We start from the raw sequence: 27,853 nt of genomic DNA, 5'->3' as shown, positions 1-27,853 counted from the left end.
TCCAGGATCTGGGGCTGCAGCTGAGAAACAGCCCATCGTGCCGAAGTGGGCCCTACATTCTAGTGGAAAGACGCTCTAGCCATACACACACATGCAAATACCACACACATGCGGCACGTGTCTATAGCACCTATCTATATTTCTCTGGACACATGTTATATATTGCATATATCAATGAACGACTGCGGCAAACCGCTGAATAGTTGCTCCATGGAGATGATAAAGCCAAAAGTCACCCCGCTTTGGGGTGCCTTTGTATCACAAACCACAGTCTTAACTGGGCCAGTCATGCGCAGATTTTAGGAAGCATGTCTAGTCTCTGGAACAGCAAAAACCAGCTGACGTGGGGCCTCTGTACTGAGTCAGCCTCTGCTGGCCACACTACTAAGGACTCCCTTAAACTTGTGGGCACTCCTCCCCAACCGGATCCTTTACTCCGGTGTGCCTCCTGCCTCTCAGATCTTCTTCTCCATTCCATTCTGTTCTCTACCCGCCCCTTAAGTGACATGCATCCCTCGTCCTTAGCTTCAGTCATTCCTTCACTTGACACGTTTGTTGGCTGGGCACGTGGCTCACGCCTGTAATCCCAGCACTTTGGGAGGCTGAGGTGGGCGGATCACCTGAGGTCGCGAGTTTGAGACCAGTCTGATCAACATGGAGGAAACTCTGTCTTTACTAAAAATACAAAATTAGCCAGGCGTCTTTGCGGGCTCCTGTAATCCCAGCTACTCGGGAGGCTGAGGCAGGAGAATCGCTTGAACCTGGGAGGTGGAGGTTGTGGTGAGCCAAGATCGCACTATTGCACTCCAGCCTGGGCAACAAGAGTGAAACTCCATCTCAAAAACACAAAACAAAACAAGACACATTTGCTGAATGTCTGCTGGATGTCATGCTCTGTTCTACGAAGTGGGGATTCAGCAGTGAATAAAAACGCCAGTGTTCAGGCACGCACACAGTTACACATGCAACCTGTCCTCTGTAGCTTTCAACCTAACTGAGGTAGCTAGACGTTAACAAAATGAATACCCATGCAGTATGTGAGATAGTCTTAAGACCAGCCTTGCCCACTCCATGGGTTATAGGCTTCTTGAAATACAGCTAGAAACCCCGGCTGAGACCCTGTACTCTGTAATTCCTGGGTCACCACATTCACTCTGCTAACACTTCAGCCTACCCAGGCCAGACCTTGCCCTTGTACTTCTGACTCACATCCCTGTCATTCACATAAGCCAGAATACATGGAGCATCATAAACCTATAAACGCCACGACCAGTCACCCAGTTCATTGGATTCTGTCTTCTTAGTATCTGTCCCACAAGAAGCCACTATACCAGAGTCTGAATTGGCAAAGAGTGATCCCTCTTTTAGAAAAAAAAAAAAAAAGGTAATACATGTTACCTTTTTTTTTTTTTGAGACAGAGTCTGGCTCTGTTGCCCAGGCTGGAGTGCAGTGGTGTGATCACAGCTCACTGCAGCCTTGACATCAGGGGCTCAACTGATCCTCCCACCTCAGCGTCTGGAGTAGCAGGGACCACAGACATGCACCAGTATGCCCAGCTAATTTTTTATTTTTCAGAAATTGTGAGACAGGGTCCCACTATGTTGCCCAGGCTGGTCTCAAACTCCTGGCCTCAATCGATCCTTCCACCCTGGCCTCTCCAGATGTCAGTATTACAAGTGTGAGCCATTGTGCCTGGCCCATATTATAAAAATCTTAATTTAAAAGCTGAAATTAACTTAAACATTTGAAGTTTTTAAATTGCAGAAAATTTAGAATGCAGAAAAGTTTAAAGAGTGATCCTGTAGAAATACAACTATGCAAAGATAAGTCGACTTTATAAATTATGGTATATTCACACTATGGAATACTATGAAGTTGTTAAAAAGAATGAATTATACCTGCATTATGGAGCTGTCTAACATTTATTTATTTATATTTCATTTATTTACATTTTTTTTTTAGATGGAGTCTCCCTCTGTTGCCCAGGCTGGGTGCAGTGGCACGATCTTGGCTCACTGCAACCTCTGTCTCCTGGGTTCAAGCGATTCTCCTGCATCAGCCTCCCAAGTTGCTGGGATTACAGGCATGTGCCACCACGCCTGGCTAATTTTTCTATTTTTAGTAGAGATGGGGTTTCAACATGTTGGCCAGGCTGGTCTGGAACTCCTGACCTCAAGTGATCCACCTGCGTCAGCTTCCTAAAGTGCTAGGATTACAAGCGTGAGCCACCACGCCTGGCCTCCCATTTATTAATTTAGCAAAAAAGCCATAGAACAATGTTAGGATAATTTCCTTTTTTATAATATATATAGTTGTGAAGAAAGCTAAAAACTTTTACAACAAAATGTTAACAGTACTCTTACGGGACATTTAACTTTTTCTTTGCTCGTTTCTGTATTGTCTGAATTTTGCCATGTACATGAATTAATTTTGTAATTGCAAAAAAGAAACTTTGAAAAGAGCAGGCATCTGTTATTCCACTTCTGTAATGTTGCTTTTCATATACCTGCATTCCTCTCCCTCTTTCCTCTGTCATCATCTGTTCTTTGCTTTTTCTCAATTGTCTCTAGATGTCACTGCCATATGACTGGACAGGACTCAAATTCATTCTCCCTGAGAGAAGCGATAATCACTATTCCATATGAGTGCCTGCACTGACTGAGTTTTCCCTCAGACAGCCCCCTTGGCTGCTGGTCTTCCCTAGGTCCACCTATAGAAATATCGCATGGTCTAATGATTAAGAGCAGATGCTCTGGAACCGTGTGCCCTGGGTGGAAGTCCTGGCTCCTGCACATACCATCTGTATGACGTTGGGTTATCCTTACATCTGTATGCCTCAGTTTCCTTATCTATAAAATGCAGATAGTAACAATATTCACCCCATAGGTTTCGAGGAGTAAATGAGTCAATACAGTAAAGCATTTACAACATTGAGTATTTACAATATGGTAAGCACTCAGTAAGTGATGGTTGGTCTTGTTATTATTCGGATAAGATGCTAATTTCTACATCCAAAAGTCAGGGTCAGAGATTGTCAGCAGTCCCGAATAATAAGATACATGCCACAGAACATAATATTTTATATCTGAGGAAATGTCCCAGGCCATTGTCTCCTGAAAGGTGTTTCCTGACCTCAAGAAGATGTAGCTATTTCCTCTTAGCCGTTCTTATATCCTTATTCATATGCTATTATAGCACTTTTAAGAGTTTATTCCACCTATTTGTGTCCTTGCCAGGCTCCTCCTGTTAGACTGTAAACTCTCTGAGACCAAAAACCATATCTGATTCATTTCCCCAAATGTAAATGGTAAATACACAATAAATCTTTTTTTATTTTGTTTATTTACTTATTTTTTTGAGATTGAGTTTTGCTCCTGTTGCTCATGCTGGAGTGCAATGGCATGATCTTGGCTCACTGCAACCTCTACCTCCTGGGTTCAAGTGTTTCTTCTGCCTTAGCCTCCCAAATAGCTGGGATTACAGGTGCCCACCACCACACCCGGCTGCACAATAAATCTTTATTAAAAGAATGACTAAATATAAAAAAAAAAAGAATGACTAAATAAATATCTTTGTGGTCCCACCAATTTTAGGAATACAATAAGGAACACTGTCTCCCTACATAAACTACATTGTTGTTTTTTTCTTTAAATGAAATGGAGTTGGCCAGGCATGGTGGCTCATGCCTGTAATCCCAGTACTTAGAGAGGCTGAGGTGGGAGTATCACTTGAGTTCCGGAGTTTGAGACCCCATCTCTACAAAAATTTAAAAATTTGCTGGACATGGTGATGTATGCCTGTAATCCCAGCTACTTGGAGGCTGAGGCAGGAGGATCCCTTGGCCCCAGGAAGAGCAGGCAGCAGTGAGCCATGATTGCGCCACTGTACTCCAGGCTAAGCCACAAAGCAAGACTCCAGCTGTAATAAATAAGAAAGGAAGAGAAGGCCAGGTGCGGTGGCTCATGCCTGTAATCCCAGCACTTTGGGAGGCTGAGGTGGGTGGATCACCTGAGGTCAGGAGTTCAAGACCAGCCCAGCCAACGTGGTGAAACCCCCTCTCTACTAAAAATACAAAAAATTAGCTGGGCATGGTGGTGGGCGCCTGTAATCCCAGCTGCTCCAGAGGCTGAAGCAGGAGAATCGCTTGAACACAAGAGGCGGAGGTTGCAGTAAGCCAATGTCGCGCCATTGCACTCCAGCCTGGGCAACGAGAGCAAAACTGTCTCAAAAAAAAGAAAAAGAAAAAGAAAGGAAGGAAGGAAAAGAAAGAGACAGGGTCTCACTGTGTTGCCCAGGCTGGTCTTGCACTCCTAGGCTCAAGCCATTCCTTTGCCTCAGTCTACCAAGTAGTTGGGACTGCAGGTGCACACCACCCTGCCTGGCTAATGCAGACTCTCTTTCATATTACCTGTACCAGTGAGCTGTCTGCTTCTTGCCTTAAGAAGTCTGAACCAGAATATATGGATCAGAAATTTGGCTGGTTGACTAGTCAATCTGTAATTAGTCTTGGGGGCCCAACAAGCCTTGGCAAATGCAGCAGGTTGCTCTGGAGAGAGTATTGCCTGTCACAGTTTCTCTGTCTGGGCCAAAATGGCCAGGCCTTTATCCCCCTGCCTCTCTCGGTCCCTGGGTAGGTGCTGCAGAAAGGACATGGTCTCAGGTGAGTCCTTTTCAGCAGCTTAGGTAGACTATGAAGCAGCTGTCTGCTGAGAACGTTCCCTGTAGCTAGGGAGCACGTCCTTTCTTGAATGTGGTTTTGGGTGGCACCACAGGAAGTATGCTAACTTGTATCTGGTATTTCACTGTTCGGATGGCAGCTCTCTTTACTGTGAAGCCAGGAGACAGGTTACCAAGCTCGAGTCTGTTACCGCCCTTACTGTGAAATCTATAAGCCGTTCCCCTCTATGGGGCTCGGTTTTCAGATCTAGTAGGTCAGACCAGATGGTTGCAGTAGTTCTCTGGCTATTCTGTGCTTCACTGGAAGCCCTGGTGCTGGGGTGGGACTGAGTAAAGCTAAGTAATGCTAAGTAATTTAACCAGGTTTCTGTGTGTTTGATCATCCCCCTGCCAGATTCGGGAGCTCTATAAGCAGCGGCTGGATGAGTTTAAAATGTTGGAGAGACATATCACTCAGGCCCAAGCACGGGCTATTGCGGAAGAAGAGCGGGTCATGAGCCAGGTCAGAGTACAGGACCTTGAGAGCCTCGTCAAGTTGCCTCCAGGTGTGTATAAAGAACTCCCATAGGCTGGGTGCAGTGGCTCACGCCTGTAATCCCAGCTCACTGAGAGGCTGAGGCGGGCGGATCACCAGAGGTCGGGAGTTTGAGATCAGCATGGCTAACATGGTGAAACCCCATCTCTACTAAATATACAAAATTAGCTGGGGGTGATGGCATGCACCTGCAATCCCAGCTACTTGAGAGGCTGAGGCAGGAGAATTGCTTGAACCTGGGAGGCGGAGGTTGCAGTGAGCTGAGATCACGCCACTGAACTCCAGACAAGTCTGGACCGTCTTACTCTGTCTTTCTTTGGGCGCCAGAGTAAGACTCGGTCTCAAAAAAAAAAAAAAAAAAAAAACCAAGAATTCCCGTATGCCGGCTCCTGATTCCCCAGCTGTTAATGTTTTACTGTATTGGCTCCATTGACTGCTCTCTAGGCTTTTTCTGCACATTTAGAGAGCAAGTTGCAGACATGGTAATATGAGTATTACCACAAAAGAATATTTCATTACCACAAAACACTTCAGTATGCGTATCTCCAAAACAGGGATGCTCTCCTACATAACCACCATGTAACTCCCGCAACCAGGAAATCAGTTTCTGTGCAGCACTAACCTCTGACCCACAGACACCTGTCAATCTAAATAGCAAAGAAAGACTCGCTAAGGGGCGCTGCAGTGGGAATGCACATGCCATTGTAAACTGTGCGCATATTCAGGGAGGTAAAGGAAGACAAAGGCTTTTAAAGGAAAACGAAGGGGATTACACAATGGTTTTGAGGTAATTATTCTTGGCTGAAGAATCAGTAACAAGAGTAGTACCAGTCCGAGGTTAAACAGGCAGTTTCTGGGCAGATTTTATTTTGTGTGTAAGGTTGTGATGACCGTTGTGTAAGGTTGTGTGTGGTTTTTGTGGCATAATATGGTTTGTCTGCGTCCCCACCCAAATCTCACCTTGAATTGTAGCTCCTGTAATCCCCACGTGTCATGGGAGGGACATGGTGGGAGGTAATTGAATCATGGGGGCGGGTTTTTCCCTTGCCGTTCTCATGATAGTGATAAGTCTCATGAGATCTGGTGGTTTTATAAAGGCCAGTTCCCCTGCATCCACTCTCTTGCCTACTGTCATGTAAGACGTGCCTTTCTCCTCCTTCGCCTTCTACCATGATTGTCAGGCCTCCCCCGCCATGTGGAACTGTGAGTCCTCTTTTACTTTACAAATTATACAGTCTCGGGTATTTCTTCATAGCAGTATGAAAATGGACTAATACAAGGCGTCTTTTGTGATAATTCTTGTTATCAGGCATTCACGCATGGCCTTCCCCAGCACCGTTTGTCAGGGTTTTTTTTTTTTTTTTTTTTTTTTTTTTAACACAAGTGACTCCATTTTGATTTGGACAGCTTTTACATCCTATTCAAATTTTACTGACTGTCCCACCGTTGTTTTTTTTCCCCTCTCAGGCCCAGGATCCTGTCCAGGAAGTCATGTCACATGCGATTGTCACGTCTCTTTTTTAGATGCCTTCATCTGGAAAAATTCCTTGATCTTTTCTTGTCTTTCATCTTCCTGATGGTTCTTGACAGGACTTATATTCTGTAGGATGGGGATGGCGCTGTCTGATGCTTCCCCATGACCAGACTCAGTCGTGTATTCTGGGCAATAACTTCACATAAAGTTATTTCTTGTTCATCTCACTGCAGCGCACCAGGAGGCTCACATGGTGTTAACCTCCATCCCCTGAGTAGGTAGGTGTCTGCCAGGATTTTCTGCATTAAACTCTCCAAATCAAATTATAATGGATTAGCATTTTATAGAGAGGTATTCTCAGATTACACCAATATCTTGTTCCTCATCAAAGCTCCATCACCAAATCACCAGCATTCAGTGAAAACTCTTTTCTTAATACCGAAGTTTAAAACGTGATCCTTTAAAAATACAACTGTGCCAAGATAAGTTGACTTTATGAATTATGCTATATCCACGCTATGGAATACTGCAAAGTTGTTAAAAAGAATGAATTATACCTGCATTGTAGATATAAATGGCTGTCTGCTATTTATTAATTTAGCAAAAAAGTCACAGAACAATGTTAGAATAATCCCATTTTTATAGTATATATGCATTTAAAAAAGCTGAAAACTTTTATATCAGAATGTTAACAGTGTTCTTAGGGGGCATGTAACAACCAGAATGAAAATTGGGTTGTTTTCCCTATAGACTTGTCCATAGTCTGGATTTTACTGATATTAGCATCATGGTGTCATTTAACCTGTTCTTTTGATCCTTGTATTTCCTATAAATCTGTAATTTGTTCTAGAGGCTTTCTGAGGTTTAGGTTTAACGTGGGCTGGGTGGTGGGAAAAGAGCGCTTCCTAGGTGGTGCTGTGTGTTTCCCTCAGGAGGTGCATGGTATGTGGTTGATATCTCTCTTTCATGATGCTGGCAGCCTTCTTATTTTATTATTAGAGGTTATAAGTTATAATGAAATGCTAATGGTGATAATGATTCTACCATTCTTTACTTCTTTGTCAGCTGAAATACTTCTATAGATAGAAACTTTTCAGAAACTACTTTGATTACCCCAAGGTATGGGTGGCTTTAATTCTTTCCCTTTATTTGCCAGCGTTTAAAATAATGAGTTGCTTCCCTTAACATCTCCCAAAGATGACTAATGAGGTTTGTTTGGTTGTTTTAGTATCATTGTGGACTCTTGGATTTCATGACTGCAAATTATTTATTATCCTTTTGATGCTCAAATTGTTCCATCTTTGGCCGAGAGCCTTTTCAAGTTGACCGCTGACTCATTGGACAATCAGCTATCTTTGATAACTTCCTTGCTTTCTGAGCGGGTGAGAGGTCCCAGGCTCATCTTGGGTATTTCTGGGCTCCTTTTATTCCCTCCTGGTTCCTTTTATTCCTGGTTCCTTTTATTCCCTCCACTACTCCCCCGAAGACTTTGACCTATTCTCCTGAATTCCTGAAGATTATCATTTTCCAGTGCAGCAGACAGAAAAGACAGTATATTTAGAGTACCTATTATGTCTGTGGCCTAGAGAGAATATCTAGAGAGAGGAAGAAGTGGAAGATACCGTGCTTTAGAAAGGCATTTAAACTCATGAGGGCCTGCTAGGGACCAGATGCTAATATGCTTTGCATAGATTATCCCACTAAATCCTCCCAACAACCCTGTAAGGTAGGTTTTCTTTTTTTTCTTTTTTTGAGATGGCTCTATCACCCAGGCTGGAGTGCAGCGGCATGATCCCGGCTCACTGCAACCTCCATCTCCCGGGTTCAAGCGATTCCCCTGCCTCAGCCTCCTGAGTAGCTGGGACTTCAGGTGCACACCACCACGCCTGGCTAATTTTTTGTATTTTTAGTAGAGATGGGGTTTCCTTGTGTTAGCCAGGATGGTCTCAATGTCCTGACGTTGTGATCCGCCCACCTTGGCCTCCCGAAGTGCTGGAATTACAGGCATGAGCCACCATGCCCAGCCAGTTAGGTTTTCTTTCTATCTTATAAGGGTAGGAACTAACCTTAGATGATCAAATGACTTCCACAAAGCCCTGCAGCTTGGAAGGGCTAGAACTCAGGTTCGAACCTGGGTGTGTCTGCTGTCAAAACCCATGGCTTTCTTCTATCGAGGAAGGATTGTTGACCAGCCACAGTGTCTCAGGAGTGTTGATGACTTCCCTTGGAGTGTGGCTCCGAGCAGGGCAAGCCCTGTCCTTTGCCAGGTCTGCCAGACCTCTGAGGCTCAGGTCCCATTAAACAGTAACACGCAGGCACACGCTGTGTATCTCTACCTCTTTCCCCCTCCACCACAGCAGTGCAGCTGCCAGAACCCCGCCCTCAATGGTGGCCCAGGTGTTGTGGATTTTGGCAGAGATTATCGGTAGCAAATTTCCAGAGTCTTTACTGGTTGCCTGATGCTCCCTGAGCCCTGGGAGTCAGCTGCTATCCCTTTGTTGTTGTTGTTGTTGTTGGCTAGAGATTAGGGGAAATTAAATAATTAACTATTTGGGTTGTTTTGTTTTTTAAAGAAAGTGAAATAAAAAACATTGAGAACCAGGAGACAAATGTCAGTTTGGAGAATTTTTCAATGGCTTTCATTTTATTTCTATCCAAGAATGATATTAAGTCATAATCAGACATTATCTGCCCTGGTTTCCCAGGTCTCTGCTGGTAATATGTCTTTATTTTATATAAAATAAAGACATATTACCAGCAGAGAATATATATATATATATATATATATTTTTTTTTTTAAATGGAGTCTCACTCTGTCACCCAGGCTGGAGTGCAGTGGTGCAATCTCAGCTCACTGCAACCTCTGCCTCCCGGGTTCATGAAATTTTCCTGCCTCAGCCTCCAAATAGCTGGGACCGCAGGTGTGCATCACCATGCCAGATAATTTTTGTATTTTTAGGAGAGATGGGGTTTCACCTTGCTGGCCAGGATGGTCTCAATCTCTTGACCTTATGATCTGCCCGCCTTGGCCTCCCAAAGTGCTGGGATTGCAGGCGGGAGCCACCGTGTCTGGCCGTCTTTCTTTTATTTCGGAAGGGAAGAAGCAGACATCCTAATGCAGTTCCACGGGCACCCCTCTGGGGTCTGCTTCTCAGAGCAGGGCAAGGTAACTTTTTTTCTAACTTAGATAACTGGCATGAGGACATTCCCCTAAAAGTTTCTTATTTGAGGCATAGAGGCAGCCTTTCTCTGTTTGCTAATACAAATGTGACAAAGTGGCATGCACGTGTGACTTCTCCAGAGTGAGGGAGAGAGATGAGAAGGCTGCAGCACTCGTGTGCTCTCATCCTCGTCCCTTGCTGGAAACTTGTCCACGTTATCCATGACCTCGCAGAGCCGTGCCTGGGAGCCGCCGTGCTAGCACAGGAAGCCCACCCTTCCCAGAGGAGAGAAGACGGTCACAAGGCCAGAGCAGGCTTTTCCAGGGCTCCCAGGGGTCCATGCCCAGGCTTCACAGCTCCTGCAGACACAGGACCTGGCTGCTCATCCCCTGGGGCAGGACTGTGGAAAGAATTGTATCAGAAGAGAGAGGATACATCTCCTTGTCACATGGCCTTTGTCTTTTGTATAGAGATCTTTTGATATTTTAAATAGGCCATCACCGAAGTCCTTGGGAACTGGGCTAGATTGTGTCAACTTGGCATTGCTCTTACCCCCTGCTAAAGTCTCTGTTGCCAAGGAGAGACCAGGGAGTACATTTCCCAGAAGGCACCTCCCCCTTTGCTTCCAGGATAGGTCAGCTGATGAGGGGCCTTTGGTGAGTTTTGAAAAGGAAGGCCATTTTTTTTTCAAGAAGCAGTAGTAGGCAGATGATTGGCTGTGAGTTTCAAAACAGCTACTGAATACCATTTTTTTTTTTTTTTTTTTAGAGACAGAATCTCACTCCGTCACCCAGGCTGGAGAGCAGTGATGCAGTCTCAGCTCACTGCAACCCCCCACTACTCCTGGGCTCAAGTGATCCTCCCACCTCAGCCTCCCTAGTAGCTGGGACCATAGGCACATATCATCACACCCAGCTAGTTTTTTGTATTTTTAGTAGAGACAGGGTCTTGCCATGTTACCCAGGTTGTTTCCAGATAATGTCTTAAGAAAGCCCTAAGACTAGGCATGGTGGCTCATGCCTGTAACCCTAGCACTCTGGGAGGCTGAGGTGGGCAGATCACCTGAGGTCAGGAGTTCAAGGCCAGCCTGGCTAAGATGGTGAAACTCTGTCTCCCCTAAAAATCCAGAAATTAGCAGGGAACGGTGGTGTGCACCTGTAGTCCCAGCTACTCGGGAGGCTGAGGCAGGAGAATTTCTTGAACCCGGGAGGTGGAGGTTGCAGGGAGCTGAGATCACACCACTGCATTCCAGCCTGGGCAACAGAGTGACAGAATGAGACTCTGTTTTGGAAGGAAGGGAAGGAAGGGAAGGAAAGGAAGGAAGGGAAGGAAGGGAAAGAAGGGAAAGAAGGGAAGGAGGGAGGGAGGGAGGAAAGAAAACAAAGAGGAAAAAAAGAAAGAAGTGAGGGAGGGAAAGAAAAGAAAACAAGAAAGAAGGGGAGGAGGGGGAGGAGGGGAAAGAGGGGGAGGAGGAGAAGAAAGGAAAGAAAGAAAGCCCTGCTTCAATGCTGCTGGCCGAAGTTGTTAGTGAAGGAATACCTGAGGCTGGATAATTTATAAATTGGATTTGACTTATCATTCTATAAGCTGGAAGACTGGGCACCTGGTGAAAGCCTCAGTCTGCTTCCATTCATGGGGGAAGGCAAACGGGAGCCATGCAGACATCACATGGCCAGAGAGCAAGGGGGAGTCGGGGCCGGGGGTGCCTGGTGAGCTAATAGAGTGAGGGCTCACTCACTCTCTGCCTGCCCCCACCCAGGGCATTCATCTACACATGAGGGGTCCACGCCCATGACCCACTGGGCCCCACCTCCAACCTTAAGAACTAATTTCGATAGAAGATTTGGGGAAACAAACTCCTAAACTATAGCAGATGGCTTCCTGACATTATTCCCCTCCTTCTGCAGTCCTCTGTATTAAACCTTTAATATTTGATATACATAGATTGGTTTATGTCTTCCTGATGGAGCTCTCAGTGAGCGTATGTGATGGGGGCAGGTGTATCTTCACTGATAGGTTGGTCTCCTATAGGAGACCTCCAAAGGGAAAGACCATTCAAAGCTACCATGTCTCTCTCTTTTTTTTCTGGAGAGCATTGACTCCATCCTGGCTCACTGCAACCTCCACCTCCAGAGTAGCTGGAACCACAGATGGGTACCACCACATCCACTGATTTTTGTATTTTTTGTAGAGGTGGGGTTTCACTGTGTTGCCCAGCTGGCCTTGAACTCCTGGGCTCAAGCGATCCACCCCACCCACCTTGGCCTCCCAAAGTGCTGGGTTTACAGGCGTGAGCCACCGCGCCTGGCTGGCACCATGTCTTAAGATAATGTTGGCTAATTGAGCAAAGAGCAAAGTTTAAAAACTTCCAACAAGTCTTCTGTTCAGGCGGTGGTGGCGGCTGGGACTGATCGCTTGGCAGCAGTGGTGCAGAGACCTCCTTCCTGGTCTGCCAGGGTCCCCTCCCAACCCCGCCTGTCCCCGCTGCCTGCTGCCATAGCAGGAGCTGGAGGCGGCTGCTGCCAGCGGGCAATGAGTTCCAGTGGCGCTTCTCGCAAGTCAGTGGCGCCATCGAGGAGGACATGACCGCAGATCTGCCACAGGGGACAGGCTGAAAGAGGCTTTGCTGACCAGCAGTGAGTGACCAGGGAGCTACACAGCCTCACTCTGCAGCGGATATCATGTCCACCGTTGAGTTTAATTACTCCAGAGATCCTGCGGCAGGAGACGAGGTCTGCGGAGTTATTTTTCAATGGGAACCTAAGAATAAAAGCCGCTCTCGTTCTAGGGGATAATATAATGTTTACAGTACCTTTCGAAATCATGAACCAGGGTTTGTGTATTAGAAAAGTCTAGAAATTGAGGAAAAAATAAAAGTTGGTTACAGCAGAACATTGTTCATTTGCTACTCTCTACAAATGATAAAACTATGCAATTATGGAAAAGAAATGAATGGGATAAAAGAGCAGAAAGTTATAACTTGAATGACGAAGATGGATTACTTTGAGATCCATTTAGAATTATAGCACTATTGGCCGGGCACGGTGGCTCACTCCTGTAATCCCAGCACTTTGGGAGGCAAGGTGGGCGGATCACAAGGTCAGGAGATCAAGACCATCCTGGCTAACCTGATGAAACCCCATCTCTACTAAAAATACAAAAAATTACATGGGCATGGTGGCACGCGCCAGTAGTCCCAGCTACTTGGGAGGCTGAGGCAGGAGAATCACTTGAACCCGGGAGGCGGAGGTTGCAGTGAGCCGAGATCGCACCACTTGCACTCCAGTCTTGGGACAGAGTGAGACTCAGTCTCAAAAAAAAAAAAAAAAAAAAAGACAGCACTATCGATGACCTGAGAATTAATTTATGACACTTGGAAATCACAGAAGTTTTGACATGGCGGACATCAAGCCTGCTAACATGGAGGAGCTGACAGAAGTCATCACCACAGCCAAGTTCCACTCACACCAGCGCAATGCGTTTGTCTACAGTAGCAGCAAAGGGACCATCGACAGCAGTATGTGCTCCTCGGCCCTGTGCCACAGACACTCGAGATTTTTTGAAGACTCTCAAGATCCCAGCAGTAGGTCCTACTTCTCAGAAATGATTTCATCCATCCCGATGTAAAATTCAGCCATAGAGGGCAGTACGTGATGACCAGAGACGACCTGTCGCTGAAGGTGTGGGACTTCAACACGGAGAGCAGGCTGGTGGAGGCGCACCAGGTCCACGAGCACCTGCGTGCCAGCTCTGCTCTCTGAGTGAGAACGACTGCATCTTTCATAGCTTTGAATGTTGCTGAAACGGTTTGGTTAGGTGCATAGTTGAGCTCATAAATAAGCAAGGGAGATCTCACAATGGCCAGAAACGAAGAGGGAGCTGAAACCAGAACCATAGCCTCTAACAGCGTTTATTCCGAGAGGAGCCCCACAGCCCTGGCTGGCCTCGGGTGCATCAGCCAGTAGCCAGAACCGCTGCCTCCTGCGAACAGCAAGATGTGGTGCACAGCTGCAGCCTTGGGCTGCATGAGGTGTGGAGTTGGAACCGGGCCCTCAGAGATGATGAGGCCTCTGTCCACTGGAGTCCAGAGGGAAGTTAATCTGAGGCCTTGCCTTGGGGTGGCCAAAGCTTCCCTGAGATGTGTAAGCACAGCCTCCCATTATAAGGGTTTGAAGTGATCTGGAAATGCTCTGTTGAGGAGCTCTCCTGCCTCCACGAGGTCAGCGTGCAGGCGCCTGGAGGGACTGATGTTTTTCTGGGTCTGGCTTCTACTCTGTTTCCACACTCACCTGCTAGCCTGCAGGTTTCACAGATGTTGACTGGAGACATGAGGTTCCCGGGTCCCTGGAACACAGCAAGTAGCATGAGCCTCTTGCTGGCACAGGTGCCCCACGGGTGACATGAGGGGCCCAGGCAGATGCAGTGCAAGCAGTGGGGCTGGTGCCATGGCCGATGTTTGCCAAGGTTGGAGAACTCACTGCTTTTTCAGTGGACAGTCAACAAACCTGCATTTTGACCAGAGAAAACATGATCTCATTCCTCTAGGCCACTTGCCATAAGCACAGCCCTGAGAAGTGGCTCAGGTAAAAAGAATGACGTTCTTGGCAAACTCAGTGAGAACATGCATGGTGGGTGGCTGCTCCCAGCACACCCAGGTCTCTCTGGATTTCCCCAGATTAAAGTCAGCTAAACATGAGCTCACAGGTAAAAATTACGAAGCACATACAGGAAAAGCCACCATGAGCAAGTCAGCAGAACCACAGCATAACTGAACCTCTGAGAACCCAGGCTTTGACATCCTAAATTCAACAAAGAATGCTTGAGCTATTTACAGACTAACGGAAGGAAACAGCCTGAACCAGATGCCATAAGACCACTAAAAATGACCTGGCAGACTGAAGAGGAATCAAAGAGAGCGTCTGGAAATGGCAAGTGCAATCCCTGAAGCTGTTCGCTTAGCAACAGGTCCATTTTGGCTAAAGAGATTTTGAATTAGTAGATGGAAAGGAAAACCAGAAGAAATGCAGACTAGAGAGCCAAAGGGATAGAAAACGTGAAATACAAGAACTATTGCAGGGTCCAGCCCCGCAGGGTCTAGTGGGTGTTCTTTTGTGTGCAGACAATAGATCGCGGAAAAGAAAGACACAAGACACAGAGATAAGAGAAGAATTCAGTTGGGCTCAGGGGACCACTACTATTAAGGCAGAGTCCGGTAGTGGCCCAAGTGCCTGGACACACTGATATTTATTGTATACAAGGCAGGGGACAGGGTCAGGAGAGTGAATCATCTGACATGATTGACAGGGTCAAGCAAATCACGTGCTTACAGTACAGGGGGCCCCTCCCTTTCAGGTAGCCGCTGCGGGGAGGGGAGGCACATACGTCAGCATCTTTCTATGTACTTACCAGAAAGATTAATGGCTTTCGGGGTTCCTCTATTCTCACAACTTTTAAGAACTTAAAAAGAGCTCCGGGTGAGAAGGCGGAACATGAAAGTGGACAAGGATGGTGACCATCGGAGCACAGCGCCACAGAGAGATACTTAAGCCCTGGATGTCTGCGGGCAGGCCTGGCTAATGTCAGGCCTTCCTCAAAAGCTGGGCAGAGCAGAGTGTTCTCTGGACTCCCCTAGTGAGAGGGAAACTCCCCTTCCCGGCCTGCTAAGTAACGGGCGCCTTCCCAGGTGCTGGTGCTACCGCAAGGCTCTCACGCTCGCCTCCTGATCACTTCTCACAATGTCCCTTCAGTTCCTAACTGTATTTCACCTGATTATGTCTATACTATAAGACTAAGGCAAAGATTAATAACAGAGAATAATGGTTGGCCTGGATACAGAGAGGAGTGAAGAATTGGGACCATTTATTCAGTCTACCATATTTCTCATAATTCTATCTTTTTATGGACTTCTCTGTGAGTAACAGTGTTTTAGCTCAAATAATACAACACAGCTTTGCCCCAGGGTTGGCCTCTTTTAAGTGGCTGATAGATGCTTGATTAGTTTCTTCAATCTCAGCATTCCCACAGGATTCTGAGAAGCAATTTTGTTCGATAGTTTAGGCTTGGAGGATGAAAAAAGTTTGGGTGTGGGTTCTTCAAGGTCAGTCTGGCTGGAAACACCTTGTCCTCCCCTTCCCTTCTGTGCAGTGAAGACGGTCTTCAGATGGTGTATAGACAGCGAATTGCTACAGAAACATGGTCTGATCTCCCCAGAAGATTACTACACTGACAGAGTGCCATTTCACTCTGCACCCAAAGGTAATGCTTCTGTGCTCCCAGCCCCTCTGATAGCATTCCGGGAAAGTTCTGCTGTAGCAGAGTCACATTGGCCACCTCTGCTGCCATTTCCTTGTTCACGGGTTTTTTCCCCCTTTTCTTTAATTATGATGGTGACTGTTGGGAAAGTCAAATCTGAGCATCTGAGCATGCCAATTTCTCACTAGTGCTCCCCAGCCTATACGACTGAAGTCCAGGCTTCTCCATGTGGACTGTGATGCCCACATCTGCTGCCCAACACCAAGAGTTATGAAAGTGTTTCAAGTAGTAGTTGAAGAACCAAGAGAAGGAAAAACCGAAGACATAGATAAGCAAGGGAGCATGTTGCTGATGAGTTGGAACATGGACCTGTGGGTTTTCCCATGCAGAAAAAGAGCAGCTTCCCAACCTCTCAAAAGGGAGGGAAGGCTGAGTAGAGAGGCAGGGACGGTGTGTACATGTATGTGACATTGGGCCAATTTCCTGTGATATGGGAGGCAAGATATTCTGAGAATGAGTGGGGTAGGAGGCTGTGTTGTAGGTTTAAGCAGAGAGTTAGACTTTTGAAAGAGTCCCTGTGTGATGGGAAGTCCCTGTATGGATCCTGGGCCAGATATCAGGATTGCCTAGCATGCTGGGCTCAGAAGACGAGCTCTCACACAGCTCCAGTTGTGGGACTGTTTGATTCTCTGGAGCTTGGGAGCTGAGAAGGTGTTTGAGGTGGGAGGACTGGGATCTAGAAAACTGAGGGGGCTCTTGGGAAGAGCTCCACTGATGGTCTGAGCTACATGGGAAAGTAAGGCAAGAAAGAAGTAGCAGAATCAAGCTCTGTGGGGTACTAAGCCACTTACTATTTTAAAGTCAGTTGGAAACTCAGTATCTTATGCAGGTCAGTAAGAGTGGGGCTAACATGTATTAAGAATTTATCAGGCATTGTGCTAAGAGATCTGTGATGGTGTCCATTTCATTGCATTCTTGCTAGCAATGAATGCTCTCATTTAACCTTTGGGGGGATGATTTTTTTTTTCTTTGAGACAGAGTTTTGCTCTTGTCCAGGATGGAATGCAATGGCGCCATTTTGGCTCACTGCACCCTCCGCCTCCCAGGTTCAAGAGATTCTCCTGCCTCATCCTCCCAAGTAGCTGGGATTACAGGTGCCTGCCACCATGCCCGGATAATTGTTTTTTTGTATTTTTAGTAGAGACAGGGTTTCACCATGTTGGCCAGGCTGCTTTTGAATTCCTGACCTCAAGTGATCTGCCTGCCTCAGCCTCCCAAAGTGCTGGGATTACAGGCGTGAGCCACTGCATCCAGCCAGGGGGTGGGCGATGATCTTGAGGGTGTAAAAAGCTCACACAAACTTTCATTCCTTCTGTGAGCTCTTCAGAAAGTGTGCTCATGTATGTGTACATGCATGTGTCTGTGACAGTGGCCAACCCATGTTCTTTGACCATGTTGGAAAACTGAAAATATTTTAGCACACTAGTCCTAAATTTTGTTGTTGTTATTTGTTTGGTTTTGAGACCGGGTCTTGCTTTGTTGCCCTGGCTGGAGTGTAGAAGCAAAACCATGACTCATTACAGCCTTGATCTCCTGGGCTGAAGCAATTCTCCCTACTCAGCCTCCTGAGCAGCTGGGACCACAGGCACGCACTACCACACCTAGCAAAATTTTTAATTTATTTTTTGTAGACACGTGCTCTCACTCTCACTGTGTTGGTCAGGCTGGTATTAACTCCTGGGCTCAAGTGATGTTCCTACCTTGGCCTCCCAAAGTGCTGAGGTTACAGGTGTGAGCCACCGCGCCCGGCCATTTTGAATACATAGAATAAGTTCCAGGAGTCATTCATATGTTGAAGAGCAACTACAGCTGGTGTTGTAAATGTGAAAGTTTAGGAGAAAGATCAAGCTAACTGTGACTTTGGTGGTTTTATTTGGTCATCTTAGAAATGCCCACTTCCTTGAAACACTTAGAATGAAAAACGAGTAGTAAAAAAAGAAAAAAAATTAAAAGACAAAAAAAAAATGTCCACTTCCTCACCTTGCTATAGTAATTCAATTTGTTTCCTTGATGCTGGAGGCATCTCTGTACCAGGATATTTAAAAATGACATTTAGCTGTGAGAAGCGTTCCATCCCAAAGAAAGAGCTGAACAAGAAGCTTGAAGACTCATGCAGAAAAAAGCTTGCTAAGCTTGAAGATGAGTTAGACCACACTGTGGACAGCGTGACATGGAACTCAACTCCTAAGGCCAAACAAAGGACCAGAGAACCTCTCGAGGTCAGTTTGGAAGCCTGTACACAGCAGTATTTGGGGGGACAGAGAGGCAGTGAAGGGGAAGGCATTCAGATGACACGAGAAGCTGTGATTAATCCATTGCAGAATAGAGTAGAGCTTGCATTGGACATCTGTGGGTCATGCAGTTGGTCAAGACATCAACACGCACAGTCCCTTTTCTGTCGTTGACTCTGTGCTTTTGTGTGTTTCAAAGAAAGCAAGTCCAGCAAAGAGTAAAAACTGGAGGAACCACTTACGTGTGCCACAGAGAGAACTAGACCGACTTCTGCTGGTGAGAATGAAAAGTCGGAACCAGTTCCTAAAAAACCCCCGTTTTTTTCCTCCTAACACTCCACATGGAGGCAAGTCTCTTGTTTTTCCTCCAAAGAAGCCAACACGGATAGGAGAATTCCAGAGAACAGAGCCAGAACAGAGGTATGTCTTTCCCTGACTTGAACTCTCAGAAAATCTGACCCTTTAAAGTAAACCTTGATGGTCCTCCGTCGGTCTGGCTGTAGAGGCCCCTAGACTTGTGGGGCAGGGTGGCAGTATCAGAACAGAGCAGGGCAGCAGGGTCACCCACAGGTGGGCCTTTGGACCTTCCTCAGAGTCCTGGGTTTATGCTCTTCTGACCCTGCCAGGGTCTTGAGAAATAGGGGTTGGTGTTGGCCCTTTATTTACACTGGAGCAATCTGGGTCAAATGGAAACAATCCCATTAGAAGCATAGGTCCTGAATAATAACAGTGTTTGAAATCTGATTAATTATAAATAATTAGTGTAAACTGTGATTTTTTAAAGAGTGCCTTTGCCTATATATCAGTAATCGTCTTTATGAAAGTAATGAGTTGCTTCATAGGTTCATAATTTTAATAAGCCAAAAACAATTAACATTTCTTTATTAGACAACTAATAGCTTTTTATTAAGAAAAATTAGATACAAAAATTAGCTGAGCGTGGTGGTGTGTATCCCAGCTACATGGGAGGCAGAAGTGGGAGGATCACCTGAGCACAGGGAGGTCGAGGCTGCAGTGAGCCCAGATTGTGCCACTGCACTCCAGCCTGGGTGACAGAGTGAGACCCTGTCTCAGAAAAAGAAGGAAGAGAAAGGAAGGGAAGGGAAGGGGAGTGGAAGAGAGGGGAGGGGAGGAGAGGGGAAGAAAGAAAGAAAGAAAGAAAGAGATTAGAAAATACTAATATTAGAGATACCTATATTAAAACCCCAGTTACCTATTGGTGTTAAAACATGTAGAGTTTTTCATATGCATATTGAAAATGAAATATGTACCTACTTATGTCTTCACAAAGATTAGATCATACTATAAAATGATTTTACAACCTGCATTAACAACAAGAACCAAAAAGAAGACCCCAACAAATGGCATATCATGCAGATCTTTGATGGCCTTTATGTATTTATTTTTACATTAATCAGGCACTGCCTACTATTTCATTGTATGGATGAAACTAACAGCCTCTCTCCCCCTCTTTTCATCCCACAGTTGTGCTGATACTCCAGTGTTTCTAGCTAAGCCACCGATTGTATTTTTCACAGATTATGAAATTGGACCAGTTTATGAGGTAGACATCTTGTTTCTATACAGCTCCCACCCATCTGCTTCCTTTATTTTTTATTTTTTATTTTTTTTGAGATGGAGTTTCACTCTTGTTGCCCAAGCTGAAGTGCAATGGTGCGATCTCGGCTCACTGCAACCTCCACCTCCCAGGTTTAAGCAATTCTCCTGCCTCAGCCTCCCAAGTAGCTGGGATTACAGGCAAGCGCCGTCACGCCCAGCTAATTTTCTATTTTTAATAGAGACGGGCTTTCATTATGTTGGCCAGAATGATCTCGAACTCCCAACTTCGGGTGATTCACCCGCCTCAGCCTCCCAAAGTGCTGGGATTACAGGCAGAAGCCACGGTGCCCAGTAGCTTCCTTATTTTTAAAAAGTCAGTGTTACGGAAATTTTCATCTGTGCACAAAACTAGGGGAAAGACTGTAACAACCTCTCATGTACCCAACATGCAGCTTCGACAGCCATCTACATTCTGCCAGTCTGGTTTTACCTATGACTCCTACAACCTCTTCATGTGCGTGTTGATATGCGCATGTATGTGCTGGAGTCACATAAGGAAAGGCCCAGATAGCACAATACATCAGTTAGTATCTCTGACAGGTAAGGGTTTTAAAAAGTGACCACAGTATGGCTGTCACACCCAGCCATATTAACAATGATTCCTTAATACCAATTATAGCCATCTATGTTGGATCTTCATTTTTAAAGTCCATTTATATTTGGGTTGTTTGCATCAGAATCTAAACATTGCATTTGGTTAAATTATCTCTCAATTCTCTTGTAGTTGATAATAATTCCTCCCCCACCTCCTGCTTTTTAAAAATGCCATTTATTTGTTGAAGAAACTGCAACTTCTTACATCCTGGATTTGGCTAATTGCATTATTGTGGTGACATTAAACATGTTCTTTTATCTTCCATATTTTCCACAAACTAGTCATTAGAGATTTGATGAGATTCAATTTCCATTTTTCCTAATTTTTTGACAGGAATACTTTTTTGGTGGCACTGTGCATTTCTTACTGCATTCCATTAGGAGGAAGCATGGGGTCAAGGGTCCCATTATCAGTTATGAATGGTGTCAGGTGTTGTAAGTCTGATTCATTCTCTATAAAGTTCTTATCAAACTTTCACTTAATAGTTAACAGCCTAGATGACTGTCAGATGACTATTGTCCAGATCCATTTTTTCTTCAGTTAGGGTTTACAAAACACTAATTTCTAATTCTGTTATTCCTTCTACATTTATTAGCTGTGATTTTCTATTTAAAAAACAGAAACAAAACTTTCCTTCTAACTTGGATTCCTGTCTCCTCCTCTTTCTTGTACTCTCCCAACATCTGTAGGTAACTATTCTATTAGTTTCTTTGTGAACCATAAGCAAATGTGTACATATATTTGAACCCCCTCTCCTTACTGTCCTCTGCATCTTGACAGTATATCCAGTAATTCCTGCAAAGGCAGAGACTTTCCTCATTCATTCTTCCCAGCTTTTTTCTTTTAAAAGCCTCCCACCATCTTGGGGAATCAGGTCAAGACCAAGCTTAGCAGTCACCAACTCTGCTCACCAGGTGCAAAGACAACTAGGCCTCATGATAAGAATCCCTTCACACACACATGGATTGCATTTTATAGTTTAAAGAGCACTTACACATCCATAATTATTTCTAACCGCTAAGGGAAAAAAGCTGACCAATACGATAACTACATGCTGAACATTAGAGGAAGCATTTTGCTTACTCCTTGGACTTAACAGTAATGTGTTTTCTTTTGTACTTCCGGGTCTGGGACTTCTGTGTCTGGCCATCGTGTTTCAAGGACAGTTGGAGAAGCTGGCAAACATGCAGAGTAACGGGGCTAAAATCATGTCAGTGAGGGAGTAGAACAGGGAAAAGGGAGAGCGCTCGAGGACATATGAAGATGCTCCTCTGTGGGGCCTGAAGATGCCTGCCGTGGAAGTCTGTGCTCAGAGCCTGGAGATCCTGAGGCTATAGATGAGGCAGACGTAGACTGCCAGGGAATAGCCTTTCCTCCGGTCTTTGCTTACTTCTCTAATTCTCATCCCTTTGATGTTCGTAACATTTATTTACCCAGCTAAACTATAAAGTGTAAGGATAAAAACATTTCACATTTTCAGTCTTTAAAAATTTATGTCCCTATCGGGCATGGTGGCTCACGCCTGTAGTCCCAGTACCTCGGGAGGCCGAGGCGGGTGGATCGCCTGAGGTCAGGAGTTCGAGACTAGTCTGACCAACATAGTGAAACCCCATCTCTACTAAAAATACAAAAAAATTAGCTGGGCATGGTGGCAGGTGCCTGTAATCCCAGCTACTCTGGAGACTGAGGCAGGAGCATCACTTGAACCCGGGAGGCAGAGGTTGCAGTGAGCCGAGATTGTGCCATTGCACTCCAGCCTGGGCAACAAGAGTGAGACTTTGTCTCAAAAAAAAAAAAAGAATGATGTCTCACGCACCCTTTCTCAGGAACCTCCCAGGGAACATGCTCCTGTAATAGAAATAGGGAAGCCAAAGAAGAGGAAGGCATGGAATGTGGTACCACGAGATCCAACAGAGGAGAGAGGCGGAGGAAAGCTCCAGGTTCATGGCCCTTAAGAGATTTTGCAGTTAATATGGCTGCAAAGCAAATTTTCCCAAAGCTTAGCAACTTAATCATTTTATCTTGCTTATAAATTCTTTGGGTGAGAAATTTAGACAGAGCACAGTGAGAATGGCTTGTTCCACAATGTTTGAGGCCATCGCTGGAAAGTCAGTCCCTAGGAGTGACCTAAAAGTTGGGGTTAGTGCTGTTGTAGATAGATAGCTGAGGCTGTGTACCAGAATGTCTGTACCACATAGCTTATCTCTGTGGGCTGGGCTTCCTTACAGTATGGCAATCTCAGGTTAATCAGACTTTTTTATGACAATGCAAGTGAATATCTGTACTCTTTTATTTTTTTTTGAGATGGAGTCTTGCTCTGTCACCCAGGCTGGAGTGCAGTCGCAGGATCTTGGCTCACTGCATCCTCTGCCTCCTGGGTTCAAGCGATTCTCCCACTTCAGCCTCCCGAGTAGCTAGGATTACAGGTGCACATCACCACACCTGGCAAATTTTTTATATTTTTGATAGAGGCAGGGTTTGCCACATTGGCCAGGCTGGTCTTGAATCCTGACCTCGGGTGATTTGCCCACCTCAGCATCCCAAAGTGCTGGGATTACAGGCGTGAGCCACTGCACCTGGTCAAGTATCTGCACTTCTTAGTGAGTACCCTACCAAGCAAGGAGGAGATTGCATCACATTTTATGACCCAGTCTGGAAGTTGCACAGCACTACCTCCTCTGCATGCTGTAGATTACAAACAAGTCACTAAGGTTGGTCCAGATTCAAGGGAAGGTATGTAGACTTCATCTCTTTTTTTTTTTTGTTTAACCCTCCCCCACTTTTCTTGAAATAGGGTCTGGCTCTGTCACCCAGGCTGGAATGCAGTGGCATGATCTTGGTTCACTGCAACCTGCACTTCCCAGGCTCAAGCAACTCCTCCCAACTCAGCCTCCTGAGAAGCTGGGGCTACAGGGGCGTGCCACCACACCTGGCGAATTTTTGTATTTTTGGTAGAGACAGGTTTTTGCTATGTTGCCCAAGCTGGTCTCAAACTCCTGAACTCAAGTAATCTACCCGCCTTGGCCTCCTAAAGTGCTAGGATTTCAGGTGTGAGCCAGTGTCTGGCCTAGACTTCATCTCTTAATGAGAACAGTGTCAAAGAACTTATGGATGTGTCTTAAAACTGCTACAGGAGTTACCCTATATGATAGCAGTAGGTGTAGTGGGCAACCAGCCCAGATTACAAGAGGCCAGAAGGCTCTAGGAGAGGTGTGGAGATGACATGGACAAGAGTCCCTGATACATCTGGACATATTGGGAGGAGATTTGCAGGGCAGTGGAGAAGGATTGAATTATTGATTAAGTATGCAGCAGACAAAATAATTAGTTGATTATTAACTCCAGGAAAACCAAAAATTGTACAAGGCAAGGAAAGGACTCAGTTTCTTCATGCTCAGCTGTGAATAGCATTTACTTTAGTAACTTGAATATAACATGAATCACTAATCTAACCAGTAGTATGATATAACTATATTGGAAAGATGGGGGATAGGAAGGGCATGTCATATGGTGAGTTGGATATGGGAGAGGGAAGAGAGAATATCCATATCCTCCATCCATAATTAATACTTAAAACTGAAAAAAGTAGCCGGGCGCAGTGGCTCACGCCTATAATCCCAGCACTTTGGGACGCCAAGGCGGGCGGATCACGAGGTCAAGAGATCGAGGCCATCCTGGTCAACAAGGTGAAACCCTGTCTCTACTAAAAAATACAAAAATTAGCTGGGCATGGTGGCACATGCCTGTAGTCCCAGCTACTCGGGAGGCTGAGGCAGGAGAATTGCTTGAACCCAGGAGGTGGAGGTTGTGGTGAGCCGAGATTGTGCCATTGCACTCCAGCCTGGGTAACGAGCGAAACTCCGTCTCAAAAAAAAAAAAAAAATGAAAAAAGTAGTATGCTATTTGGAAACATGGAAATAAATACCAAAATAATCAGCTAAAGGAGGAAAAAGTGTTTATCTTTGGGGAATGGGAAATGACGGGGTGGGGCAGGGGAAGAGGGCAGTATTTCTATTTTGAAAACCTGACTCTTTAAACCATTGAAAACCTGACTCTTTAAACCATGTGGTTGTCCAACTTAGATGAAAATGACTTAAAAAAATAAAACTTTCCACAAAAAGAAACACCAGGCCCAGATCATTTTACAGGTGCAGACGACCAAACATTTGAGCTGTTCCCTGTTTTATGAAACTGTTTCAGAGACTAGAAAAAGAGGGAATGTGCTATCATTATTAGGTAATAAGCCTAATTACCTTGACACCAAATAAAAACATATACCAGTCTTGCTTAAGAACATAGGTGCAGAAATACTAGGTGAAAAACAGCAAACCAAACAGTAAGGAACAACACACACACAGACACACACACACACACACACACACACACACCAGCCAATTCTTTGAAACCCAGGAATGCAAGGAATGTCTTTACAGCAGGCCTAGAGTTGGCAGTTGGCTCTCGTGAACCTATTATTTTTTTCCTCCAAAGCTTCCAGTGCCATAAAGGAAAGCCAGCCCATGCCACAATCCTTACAGTGATCACTGTCCCAAACCTTGCAGCCACCACAGCTACCATGTTCCACTGCCTGGCCTTCCATCTGCACCTCATTTCAGCTGACCGCTAGTGAAAGCCTTGGTGATTGTGACGACGCCATCCCATGGTGCTCACACCCTAGTTCCCACCAGCTGGTTCACAGATGGATTCGTGTAATACGTTGTGTTGGCCAAAAATGGATGTAAATGCTGATTTAGGAATACAAACCTATAAATACAAATATGAAGATATATTTCATATTTATGTCAATTTTTATCTGGTGGGGAGCTGGTAGAGGATTTGAACTTTATCTGTAATGTTTTCTTTCTTAAGTTGGGTGATGGAAACATGGCTTCTGTCATGTTATAATTTATACATTTTTTTCTGTTATAATATTTCACAAAATATTAACAAAAGCTGTGTACCTGTATTGCTGTGCTACGCACTGTGCTGGGTGCTGTCGGAGGGTTAGGTCTAGGCCTTGCCCTGGGGGGTCTCCCACTCTGGGGTGGGAGAGGAGAAAGTGGGGCTTAAAAGTGGTTGAGTGGGACGGCCGGGCGCAGTGGCTCATGCCTGTAATCCCAGCACTTTGGGAGGCCGAAGCAGGTGGATCACGAGGTCAAGAGATAGAGACCATCCTGATCAACATGGTGAAACCCCGTCTCTACTAAAAATACAAAAAAAATTAGCTGGGCATGGTGGCGCGTGTCTGTAATCCCAGCTACTCAGGAGGATGAGGCAGAAGAATTGCCTGAACCCAGGAGGCAGAGGTTGCGGTTAGCCGAGATCGCGCCATTGCACTCCAGCCTGGGTAACAAGAGCGAAACTCCATCTCAAAAAAAAAAAGAAAAAAAAAGTGGGTGAGTGGGTTGCATAAGAGGCCCAATTACATCCTGACATAGAGGTGCCATAACACCCTTTGACTGTGACCATGGGAAGAATGGTTCAAAGAGTTATGTAGTGAAGAATTCCTGACAGTAAGAGGTGAGGTGAGCAAAACTTTGGAACCAGATACCCTAGGCTCACACCGCACCGGTGACTCTTTGAACTCCAGTTTCTTCATCTGTGAGATAGAAACAGTTCCCACCTTTCCTGGTTGTTGCGAGGTTGAGGAGGCACAGAGCAGATGCTCATAAATAGTAGTTGTTATTTTAAACAATAGGTCAGATCTATTCCTGCCTTCATTTTTACCTTGCATTTTATTTATTTGTAAATTTTTTAATTAATTTTTTTTTTTGTAGAGACAGTCTCTTCATGTTGTCCAGGCAGGTGTCAAACTTCTGACCTCAAGTGATCCACGTACCCCAGCCTCCCAAAGTGCTGGGATTACAGGCATGAGCCACTGCACCTGGCCTGTATTTTATTTTTTACTACGGGAACTTCCCAAAACAAACAGAAGTCCATAGGATGGAATAATGAGTCCCCATGTATGCTTCAGCCAACTTCGAAAGTTCCCAACATGTGGCCAAGTCCATTTCATTTCTACCTCTACCCCCTTTCCATATTACGTAGAGTAAATCCTGGACATTGTGTCATTTCGTCCATAAGTGTTGCTGTCTAAAAGAGATCACCTTACCTTTCAACAGATGGTAATCGCACTGCAGAACACCACCACAACCAGCCGCTACCTGCGAGTCCTCCCACCTTCCACGCCGTACTTTGCTCTAGGACTGGGTAAGTTCAGTATCAGTAGGTTCAGTAGTTTTAATAGTAGTAGGGGTAGTGGTAGTAGTGGTAATAGTAGTAGTAGTGGTGGTGGTAGTAGTGGTAGTAGTGGTAGTAGTAGTGGTGGTAGTAGTGGTGGTAGTAGTGGTAGTGGTAGTAGCAGTAGTGGCAGTAGCAGTGGTGTAGTAATGGTAGTAGTAGTGGTGGTAGTAGTGGTAGTGGTAGTAGCAGTAGTGGGAGTAGCAGTGGTGTAGTAATGGTAGTAGTAGTGGTGGTAGTAGTGGTAGTGGTAGTAGCAGTAGTGGCAGTAGCAGTGGTGTAGTAATGGTTGTGGTAGTGGTGGTAGTAGTGGTGGTAGTAGTGGTAGTGGTAGTAGCAGTAGTGGCAGTAGCAGTGGTGTAGTAATGGTAGTGGTAGTGGTGGTAGTAGTGGTAGTGGTAGTAGCAGTAGTGGCAGTAGTAGTGGTATAGTAATGGTAGTAGTGGTGGTAGTAGTGGTAGTGGTAGTAGCAGTAGTGGCAGTAGCAGTGGTGTAGTAATGGTTGTGGTAGTGGTGGTAGTAGTGGTGGTAGTAGTGGTAGTGGTAGTAGCAGTAGTGGCAGTAGCAGTGGTGTAGTAATGGTAGTGGTAGTGATGGTAGTAGTGGTGGTAGTAGTGGTAGTGGTAGTAGCAGTAGTGGCAGTAGCAGTGGTGTAGTAATGGTTGTGGTAGTGGTGGTAGTAGTGGTGGTAGTAGTGGTGGTAGTAGCAGTAGTGGCAGTAGCAGTGGTGTAGTAATGGTAGTAGTAGTGGTGGTAGTAGTGGTAGTGGTAGTAGCAGTAGTGGCAGTAGCAGTGGTATAGTAATGGTGGTAGTAGTGGTAGTGGTAGTAGCAGTAGTGGCAGTAGCAGTGGTATAGTAATGGTGGTAGTAGTGGTGGTAGTAGTGGTAGTGGTAGTAGCAGTGGTGGCAGTAGTAGTGGTATAGTAATGGTAGTAGTAGTGGTAGTGGTAGTAGCAGTAGTGGCAGTGGTAGTGGTCGTGGTGGTAGTAGTGGTAGTGGTAGTAGCAGT

General features: G+C 45.5%; 1 protein-coding gene and 1 pseudogene across 6 annotated transcripts in view; both read left to right on the top strand.

Moving 5' to 3' along the window:
• The window catches only part of DLEC1 (DLEC1 cilia and flagella associated protein), a 68,664-nt gene that overhangs the window by 517 nt on the left and 40,294 nt on the right, over positions 1–27,853 (top strand). For 3 of the 6 annotated variants that reach the window (XM_012455658.2, XM_012455659.3, XM_021666555.2), the window contains exons 2-7: positions 5,073–5,223; positions 15,993–16,103; positions 18,180–18,379; positions 18,591–18,811; positions 19,877–19,955; positions 26,726–26,813. In XM_012455658.2, the coding sequence (XP_012311081.2) occupies positions 5,073–5,223; positions 15,993–16,103; positions 18,180–18,379; positions 18,591–18,811; positions 19,877–19,955; positions 26,726–26,813 (850 nt within the window). Of the gene's footprint in view, positions 1–5,072; positions 5,224–15,992; positions 16,104–18,179; positions 18,380–18,590; positions 18,812–19,876; positions 19,956–26,725; positions 26,814–27,853 lie in introns of those variants that run through there. The other 3 variants (XM_012455660.2, XM_021666557.2, XM_021666556.2) reach the window with 3 other exon arrangements.
• LOC105719519 (serine/threonine-protein phosphatase 2A 55 kDa regulatory subunit B delta isoform-like) lies at positions 12,672–13,947 on the top strand (annotated as a pseudogene).

Source organism: Aotus nancymaae, unplaced genomic scaffold (assembly GCF_030222135.1).
Source record: "Aotus nancymaae isolate 86718 unplaced genomic scaffold, 86718_ANA_hifiasm-v0.15.2.pri h1tg000038l, whole genome shotgun sequence".
Lineage (NCBI taxonomy): Eukaryota > Metazoa > Chordata > Mammalia > Primates > Aotidae > Aotus > Aotus nancymaae.
Note: the sequence above shows the minus strand (reverse complement) of the source record. Positions and strands in the feature narration are given on the sequence as shown.